Genomic DNA, 9,925 nt, shown 5'->3' on the forward strand with positions numbered 1-9,925 from the left:
ATTGGATGATCAGGTAGAGAGGATAAAATCGGCTGCTGCATCCAGCAGGGAATTAAGGGGAGGGTTAGACAGTAACTGGTTGGATAAAATATTTAAAGGACTTGGATTTTCCCTGACTGATGGTTGGCCTCACTTTTGCAAAGTCTAACTGGGATCACAGCACTACTTGTGCTTATGACACTTGCTTTGAGCTGTGTAAAGAACATGGTTGTGAAAGCAGCTGAGGAACTCGTGGGATGTGAGTAAAGGAGCAGAGTGAGGCTTCTGAAGGCTTGAAGGGAAGAGAAGCTTCACAGCCCTCCAAGGGGGGGAAATTTGCCAGATGAAAAACCGTTTGCACCTGGTGGGTTCATACAATGCTTCTTCTCCAAAAGCCACTGGCCATGGAACCGCCCAAGGCTGATTCTGTAGGCAGCAACCAGCCCAGGTGTGCCAACTTTCACCAGTTCACCGGGCAGTCAGGGCTGGCTTTGGGGTCAGCGACCACCAGGGACCCCCAAAGAGACCCCCGGGGCAGAAGAAGGGATGTGCCAAGGGGTGGGGGAAATCTGCAATGATTTTGGGGCAATGATGATCGTGTGTGTGTTTCTTGTGGGACAATCTGGGAATGTGTCTGTGAAGCACAGTCTGCAAACAGGAACATTCCTGAACTCGGCACACACGGCTTTGGGAGGGGCTCTCCCCTCGTGCATCCGGCCCAATAAAGAATGCTGCTGCTTCGTGCTGCGCTGGTGCTGAGGAGGTTTTGTTTCACTGAAGTTTTGGGAACACCTCTGTGCCTGTGTCACAGACCCACAGAGCAGCTGTGATGTCAGAAAGGGGCTGTGTGACATCACAGAGTGGGTTGTGACATCACAGGGTGGCTGTATGACATCATAGAGTCTACTGTGACATCATGGAGCACCTTTGTGACATCACAGAGCAGCTCTGTGACATCAGAGAGTGGTGCTGTGACATCACAGATTGGGCTGTGAGATCACAGGGCAGAGGTCAGATATCATCTAGCAGACTATGACATCACAGAGCACTTGTGACATCACAGAGCAGGTTGTGACATCACAGGGTGCTGGTGTGACAGCACAGTGCAGAGTTGTGACATCACAGATAGGGCTGTGACATCACAGGGCGCTTGTGTGACATCACAGAGTGGTCGTGTGACATCCCAGAACAGGCTGTGACATCACAGGGTGGGTTGTGCTATCAATGGGTGGCTTTATGACATCATAGAGTCAGCTGTGACATCACAGAGCAGCTGTGTGATATCACAGAGAGGACTGTGACATCACAGGTGGTGTGACATCACAGAGTGGCTATGACATCACAGGGTTGCTATGTGACGTCATAGAGTGAGCTGTGACATCGCAGATAAGGCTGTGATATCACAGGGCAGAGGTCTGACATCATAGAGCAGACTATGACATCACAGAGTGGTTGAGAATGTCCAACACCAAAGCTTCGAGCCAACAACAGCTCCTGGAGGGGATTCTGCCCCCTCTGCCTGTCCTGGGAGCCCAAGGGCAACGCCCCGGCCACAACAGCCCAGAGTGCTGGAGCACAGTGTCCCTGGGCCAGGCCGTGTTCCCTGGCTGTCCCCTGTCCCTCGGCTCTCCCCTGTCCCTCGGCTCTCTGGGGCCGGGGGTGGCAGCAGCCCTGGGGGAGAACAACCCTGAGCCCCGGCTGGGCCAGTTCCCCCAGTTCCACCCGGGGTGGGGCCCAGGTCACTCCCAGCATGGGCCCTGGGGCTCCCAGTCACCCCCAGTATGATCCCAGTCACTTTCAGTTACACTCAGTATGATCCCAGTCACTCCCAGGATGATCCCACTATGATCCCACCATGGTCCCAGGTGTTCCCATTCACCCGTCTGTGCCCCCCAGATTTCTTCTGCAGCCCCCCCGTCAGAGTGGGGGGTGGGGGCCGAGTGCTGGTGCCCCCCTGCCTGCAGCACATCCAGCGGTGAGGGGAGTTCAGGGGTCCCTCAGCATTTGGGGTCCCCCGGGATTTGGGGTGAACCCCCCGGGCCCCCCAGGATCTCCCTGAACACGCTGACGCTGCCCGTGCGCAGCGAGAAGGTTCATACCCGGCACGGGGTCCCCAGCTCTGTCACCGGCATCGCCCAGGTACCCCAAAACCTCCCGGGAATCCCCAACACCCCCCCGGGGAACCCCAACCTCTCCTGGGACCCCGAAAATATCCCCGGGACCCTCCAAAAACTCCCCAGGACCGCAAAGCCCCATACAGACCCCCCAAAACCCTCTCAGGACACCAAAATTCCCATGGAACCTCCCAACACCCCCCGGACCCCCTTGAGAAGGTTTATACCTGGCACGGGGTCCCCATCTCCATCACCGGCAGGGACCCCAAAACAGCCTTGGGACCTCCAAATATTCCCCCCGGGATCACCCAAACCCCCACTCTGGGACCCCTGAAAACCCCCCTCGGGAACCCCCAAAAACCACCGGGACCCCCAAAACCCCCGGGACCCACAAAACTCCCCCAGGAGCCCCTCGCGAATGTTCAGACCCAGCACGGGGTCCCCATCGCCATCATCGGCACCACCCAGGTACCCCCAAACCCTGCCGGGACCCCCAAACCCTGCCGGCACCCCCAAACCCTCCTGGGACCCCCAAACCCTGCCGGGGCCCCAAACCCTGCCGGCACCCCCAAACCCTCACGGCGCCCCCAAACCCGCCCCCGGCCCCCAAACCCCCCCCGCCCCGGGGCTCCGCTGCCGGAATCAACGGGAGTGGTGTTGCCATTTTAACGGGAGTTACAGTGGGCACCGACTTTACCGGGGCATCTTAAAGCGCCGATGGCAGAGCGAACCCCAAAAATTCACCCGGGGGGCACTCTCCCGTTTGCTGCACTCGGGGGAGCCCCGAACGGCGACGGGTCCTGGGCTGAGCCCCGCACTCAGCCGGGGCTGGGGAGGGAACGGGGAGGGCTGGGACGGGGTTTGGGGTGCTGGGCTTAACTGGGGGACCCCACTGGAAGCCCTTTGCCGCTGTCCCACCTGCCCGGATCCCCCCTCTCGCACCCCTTTGCCGTTGTTGCCCCAAAGCTCCGCTGCCCCAGCTCGCTCTGGGGTGACCCAGCCCTTTCCCATCGTGGCCCGGCCCGGCCCCGCTGCCCCGAGAGCTCCCGGGCCGCGGCCGCAGGCACGGAGCAAGGGCAGCAGGAGGAGGAGGCGGGACAGAGGAGGAGGAAGAGGAGGCACGGCGGGAAGAAGGAGGAGCCGGAGCAGGCGGAGGAGGCTCCAGGTGCGGGCAGCGCTCTCTGGATCCGCAGCCGCTCGGGCCGGGAGCATCGCCCGCCCCGCATCCCGCAGGTGCCCGGGGAGGGGGAGCTCGGCCCAAACATGCCGGGCGGTGTTTTTGGAGGGGGGAGGGATATTTGGAGCTGGCAGGGAATCGATTTGGGGCTCGCTGTTTGATGCTGTGTGTCGGGGCGGGCGGCGCGATGTTTGGAGCTTGCGGGACTGCAAAGGCGAGCCGCAGATGCCCCTGGGGCGGATCTCGGGGGGTCCCGGGAGGTGTTTTTGGGGGTGGCGGTGGCGGCAGAGCCCCGGCGGGGGCGGGGGGATGCGGGTCCCCCCGCGGTGGGGGTTGGGCTTCCCGGGCCGGGCCCTCCGAGCTGTGCCGGGGCCCCGTGGGGACGGCGCGGGGCCGGCGGGGGCGGGGGGACCCCGGTTTTGGGGAGCCCCGGGAGAGGCGCGGCTTCCCTAAGCGGGACCCCGGAGAGAGGAGAGCCCCAGAAGCCCAAAGCGGGGAGCCCGAGAGGGGGGACCCCTGGGATTGGCGGGAGCCCGGCGGGGGGGTCTGGGGGCTGCAGGGGCGGCACGGCCGGGAAAGGGGCTCGGGGGTGCCGGGGCTGGAAAGGGGCTCGGGGGTGCCGGGGCTGGGAAAGGGGCTCGGGGGTGCCGGGGCTGGAAAGGGGCTCGGGGGTCCCGGGGCTGGAAAGGGGCTCGGGGGTCCTGGGGCTGGAAAGGGGCTCGGGGGTGCCGGGGCTGGAAAGGGGCTCGGGGGTCCCGGGGCCGGGAAATGGCTGCTCCCAGTAGGAGCCCAGTTCCCTCCCCGAGTGGTGTCAGTTTCCTCCTCAGTCCCGGTATGAGCCCAGTCAGTCCCAGTATAATCCTGGTCAGTTCCCCTCACTCCCTCCAGAATCCCTGTTGCTCCCAGTATGAACCCAGTCACTCCCAGTCACTCCCCATTATGATGCAACTTGCCCCCAGCACAGTCCGAGTTGCTCCCAGATCTTTCCACTTTTGCCCAGTGTGTTCCCAGTTCTCCCAGTTGCCCCAGCATAGTCCCAGTCACTCCCAGTATGATGCCAGTCTCACCCAGCAGGGCCCCAGTCACTCACAATTGCCCCCAGTTGCCCCCAGCACATTCCCAGTCACTCCCAGTGTGGTCCCAGTCACCACCCACATGGTCTCAGACACTCCCAGTATATCCCAGTTGCCCTGACCATTCTCGTGGTCATTCCCAGGCACTCCCAGTTAACTCAGCATGGATCAGTTGCCCCCAGATTTATCCCAGTCACTGCCAATACATCCCAGTTGTCACCAGCATGCATCCTATCATTCCCAGTTCCTCCCAGTGCATCCCCAGTAGGCTCTCAGCATGGGGCTGGTAGCTCCCAGTAACCCCCATTGACACCCACCATAATCCCCGGATGATCCCAGTCACTCCCAGTATGATGCCAGTGGCCCCCAGGGTGATCCCAGTTGCTCCCTGTCAATGCCAGCATGAGCCCAGTAGCCTCCAGTATGATCCCCGCGACTCCCTGTCTCTCCCAGTATATCCCAGTCACCCCCAGCATGCTCCCAGTCACTCCCACTTCTTCCCAGCTGCTTTCAGCATGATTCCAGTTGCTCACAGCCACTCCCAGTCAATCCCAGTATGATTCCAGTCAACCCCACTTCTTCCCAGTTGCTTTCAGCACGATTCCAGTTGCTCACAGCCACTCCCAGTCAATCCCAGTATGATTCCAGTCACCCCCAGTATGACCCCAGTCACTCCCAGGTACTCCCAGTATATTGCCCCTAGAGTGACTCCCTGTCACTCCCAGTGTGGGCCCAGTTGCTCCCAGTATGAATCCAGTCACTCCAAGTTACTCCAAATACAATCAATCCCATTTGCTCCCAGTGTGGTCTCTGTTGTTCCCAGTCACCTCCAGTATGGTTCCAGTCATGTCCAGCACCTTTCCAGTCCCTCGCAGTCTGATTCCAGTATGATCACAGTCCCTCTCAGATACTCCCAGTATGATCCCAGTCAGTTCCAGTAGGATCCCAGTATGACCCCAGCATGGGCACAGCTGCTCCCATTATCTTCCAGTGTGGTTCCAGTTGAACCCAGTTGCCCCCAGTTCAGACCCAGTCACTCCCCACATGAGGTTGAGCGCTCCCTGAATTCACAGCCCCCCACCCGTGGGATCATCGCCCCCATCCCGCAGGTGCCCGGGGAGGGGGAGCTCGGCCCAGATATCCCGGGGGGGTTCCCTGGGTTGGGTTTTTTTGGGGGGATGTTTGGAGAATGAAGAACTCCAAAGCTGAGCAGAAAATGCCCCTTGTGAGGACATTGGGGGTCCCCAGGAGGTGTTTCTGGGGGTCCCGGTGGCGGTGCCAGCAGAGCCCTGGCAGCGGGCAGGGGGATGTGGGGTCCGCCCCGTGGTGGGGGTTGGGTCTGCCCGGGTCAGGCACGGCCACCTCCAGCCCGGAGCCAGGGGGCTGCGGGACCCCTTGGGAGAGCCGGAGGGGGAACCTCGGGAGCCCCAGAGTGGGACGAGCAGAGAGGGGCAGTACCGGGAGCAGGGGAGCCCCGGCAGTCTGGAGGAGCGAACCCCTGTGACCCCCAGGGCCCCAAAGTGGGGAGCCCAGAGAGGGGGGAGCGCCGCCATTCGCGGGACCCTCAACAGCCTGGAGAGGGGGAGGGGGGACTCCTTGGACCCCCTGCACCCCGAAGCAGAGAATAAGGGGAGAAGGGACCTGGGGATCCCATAACCCCCAGCATCCCTAAGTGGGGAGACCAAAGGGGGGAGCTTTTGGATTCCTGGACTCCCAGCAGCCTGGGGAGGGTGGAGACCAAGGAGAGAGGAGGACCCCAATAAAAGAGGGACCCCCAGCAGCTGGGACAGGGGGGAACCCCCAAACACCAAAGGGGAGAGACCAGAGACAGGGAACTCCTGAGAGGCTTTTTCAGAGCAGATTTTTATGGACACACAGTGCCCAGTGACTTCTAGAGATGGACTTGGGCAGAGGGACCTGTAAAGTCAATGTGCTCATCCCTTGTTTCTCCCCAAACCAGGATTTCCCATTCCCAACCCTTGGCCAGATGGAGGAGGAGGCTGTGAGGAAGAGGAAGATGCCCCGGGAGCCCCAGGCAGGTGAGGAGGAAGTCAGTGCCCCTTTCCCCTCTCTCCTGCTCCATCTCCCAGCCCAGCATCGCCCCCGGCTGCAGGACAACCCCGCTGCCGACGCCGTCCTGCCGGGGACGGACTGGGGGGATCTCCTTGCCCTTCCCTGTGGCACGGAGGCAAATCCCATCCTCTCCTTGTCCTTCCTCCCCAGACAAGGAGCTGAGCACGGAGCCCAGGAAGGACAAATCCCCGCAGCAGAACCTGGTGGAAGAGGCCGTTTTGAGCGGCTCCACGGCGCAGGAATCCAACGGGGAGGAAAAGCCCCGGAGATCCCGCAGGAGGAGGGGCTGCAAACGCAGCCCAGGGTGCTCTGAGGAGGAAAGACCCACCCTGTGCCGGGAAGGCGTCCGGAGATGCAGCCAGAGGTCAGAGCTGGTGGTTCATGAGCAGCTTCACAATGGGGAGAAGCCCCACAAGTGTGGGGAATGTGGGAAGAGCTTCAGACGGAGCTCCCACCTGATCGAGCACCAGAGGATCCACACTGGGGAGAGGCCCTACGAGTGTGGGGAATGTGGGAAGAGCTTCAGCCAGAGATGCACCCTGATCCAGCACCAGAGATTCCACACTGGGAAGAGGCCCTATGAGTGTGGGGAATGTGAGAAGAGCTTTGTCACAATCTCCAACCTACGTATCCACCGGCGCATCCACACCGGGGAGAGGCCCTACGAGTGTCCCCAGTGTGGGAAGAGGTTTTACACCAGCTCCACTCTCCTCCTTCACCAGCAGATTCACACGGATGAGAGGCCCTTCCGCTGCCCTGACTGCAGGAAGGGCTTCAAACAAAACTCCCACCTTGTCACCCACCGGCGCATCCACACCGGGGAGAGGCCCTACGAGTGTCCCCAGTGTGGGAAGAGCTTCTCACAGAGCTCTAACTTGACCCAACACCAACGGAGGCACCGCTAAGGGAAGCCCTGCGAGTGCCCCGACTGCGGGAAGAGCTTTGTCCTCTGCTCCAACTCCATCTCCCATCAGAGGACCCACGTTTGGCAGAGCCCTGGTGACCCACATTCCCTGTGATCCAGGTTGGGAAGAGCCCTGGCTGGTGCTCTCCACGTTCTCCTGGATCCCCGTAGGCACCTGGGTGAACGCAGGGGCAGGAACATCCATCGGGACTCAGATCAACATTGGAAATGCATTGGGAAGAGCTGATTTTTTACCTTTACACCCTAAAATTTTCATCTGCTCTGTCCAATTGTTTCTTCTGGTGGTATCAAGCAACCCTGGATGATCTTGGAGATCTTCTGCAGCCTAAGTAACTTCTGTGTTAATCCTACTGAAACAACCAAAATTGGAGTAAAAATAAAGAAATTAAACAAAGAGATCTAAAGCAGCACCATTTTACCGGAATTTGGGGGTGAATTTGGGGTTCAGGGGAATATTCGGGAGGATCTGAGTGTTGTGGGGCTGTGAAGGCGGGCAGATTGGGGCCAAAATCTCACAATTGTGCTGGCAGAACGTGTCCACCTGAGCCCATCTGTTCTCCAGGAATTCCGGTTGTCTGTCCCAGTCCCTGGCCTGGGTCTCCCCCTTTGGGGAGTGACCTCCAAAGTGCCCAAATCGCTGCTGAAGTGCCTGAGCTGCTCTGGGCTGTGGATGTTCCTGTCCCCCAGCCTGTCCTGGTCGGTGCCATGGGGGGTGGGAGGGGGTCTGGGGGCTCCTTGGGGGACTGGGCTGGGCTTTTGTGTCTCTTGAGGGCATTTGTGGTGCTTGGAGGGGCCTTTTGGGGTGGTCTCTGTGAGAGTTTATGTGATCTTGGCTGTGCTGCGTGGCCCCGAGAGAATTTTGTGGTTCTTGGGGTCATTTATGATGCAGGGAGTGGTTGGGGGGTTCCTGGCCAAGAGCTGTGGGGTGGTTTGAGGGGTCCAGGAGTGGCTGTGGGGCTGGGAGGTGGTTTTAGGGCCTCTCCCCCAGACCCCAACGCTGCCACCAGACCCCAGGCCCCAAGATGCTGCCTAGAGTTCGGGGTTCCATGTTGGGGTTCATCGTCCTGGCACTGCAGGAGAAGGTGAGGGGAGTCCCCAGGGGCCGTGTGTGTCCCCCCAGAGCGTGTGTGACCCCCCCATGCCGGTGTCACCCCCTTTTCCCTGCCCACAGGGCTCCTGAGCCAGCCCCTGGTGCCCCGGGAGGGAATTTGGGGAGGGGGCAGAGGGGGTGCGCAGCCCCCGCCGGGGGATGACCCCGGCCCAGCGCCCTTCGTTCAGCACCGAGCTGGGCTTGGGGCCGCAGGAGGAAGAGGCCGGTGGGAAGCAGATCCTGCAGGGGGGACAGGGCTTGGGCTCAGGGCAAGGTCCTGCCCTGCACACCTGGCTCAGGTGTGAGCCTGCCCCGGGAAGGGAGCGGGACATTCCCATCCCCACGGATCAGGGCTGGGAGCAGCGCTGGGAGCACGGACATGGAAATCCTGGGAGCCACTGGGACCGCCCTGGGGGGTGAATTATCCCCCCCAGCACCTTTGCAGGCCGCCCTGCGAGCTGAGAAATGCTCGCTGGGCCTCGGCCTTGGCCAAGAGCCCCCGGGCTCAGCTGCTCTGAGCTCAGGCGCTGCCGGCTCCCGCAGCCCGCCCAGGGCCGCCCTGCCCGTGCCGGGGCTGTGCTGGAATTCTCTGCTGCTGCTGCTGGGCCACTCGGGGGGTCTGGCCCAGCAGGAAAGGTGACCCTGAGCCAGGAGCTTTCCTTGGCCGCAGCAAAGCCTCGGCACGGAAAGACCTTGCCAGCGCTGTGCCCTGGGCCGGGAGGGATTGTGCCACCAGAGCTGTCCCTCCATTTCTTCTGCCAGGCAGCTTTAGCACATGAAAAGTGGAGAAGCCAGAGCTGCCTCTCAGCTTTCCGCAGTCCTGCAGAGGAATCCAGAGGTGTGGGAAGCAGCCTGGGAACAGGGTTGAGGTGGCAGGGCAGGGGAATTCAGAGCCCTTTCCTCCCGCGTGGGCCCAGGCTCTGGCCCTTGCCCTTTGCAATGGCCCTGCAGCTGCCAGAGGGGCCTTTTTGGCTCAGCTGAGAGCAGTCCTGCTGCAAGGCTGTCCTCGAGCTGCTTGGGCTGCACATGTGCCCAGGGAATGCTCATTGCTTGCAGTCTCAGGCGCTGTGGGTGTGCAGGTGTAACTACTGCAGGAGGGAACAGCTCTGCTGGGGGCAGTTCTCTTTTTCTTGGTGGTTTTTCTGTTGAATGAACGTTCCCTGCCAGCTCTGGGCAGAGCTCTGTAGCTGTATGTGCCACTTGTCTGTGGCACTGTGGCTCAGGAGGTGGCCAAGGGGAGCTTGGCCGAGGTGTGGGCAGAGGAATGGCCATCAGGGCAGGCTGGGGGGTCAGCGGCCGGTCAGTTGCGTTGCGTGGCCGCGGCTCTGGAGGCTTGTGTGGGAGCGTGTGCAGGGCTGGAAGGCTGGGGCTGCCGCCGCTGTGTCCCAGAGCCGGGAAGGCCGGGGCTGGCCCGGCCCTGGCCCGGCCCCGCCAGCTGTGCCAGCTGCCGGCGGGGACACAAAGGGCAGCTCCGAGCTGCGGCCGCTGCGCTGC

At 61.6% G+C, this 9,925-nt stretch overlaps 1 protein-coding gene across 1 annotated transcript; it reads left to right on the top strand.

The window, feature by feature from the left end:
- Positions 1-4,258: 4,258 nt before the first annotated feature.
- Positions 4,259-7,751, top strand: LOC116438930 (zinc finger protein 629-like). Its single transcript, XM_032097956.1, has 2 exons — positions 4,259-6,382; positions 6,567-7,751. Exons 1-2 carry the CDS (start codon positions 6,241-6,243, stop codon positions 7,319-7,321), a joined length of 897 nt encoding a protein of 298 aa, XP_031953847.1. The 5' UTR covers positions 4,259-6,240; the 3' UTR covers positions 7,322-7,751.
- Positions 7,752-9,925: the final 2,174 nt, after the last annotated feature.

Source organism: Corvus moneduloides, unplaced genomic scaffold (genome assembly GCF_009650955.1).
Source record: "Corvus moneduloides isolate bCorMon1 unplaced genomic scaffold, bCorMon1.pri scaffold_178_arrow_ctg1, whole genome shotgun sequence".
NCBI classification, from domain to species: Eukaryota; Metazoa; Chordata; class Aves; order Passeriformes; family Corvidae; genus Corvus; species Corvus moneduloides.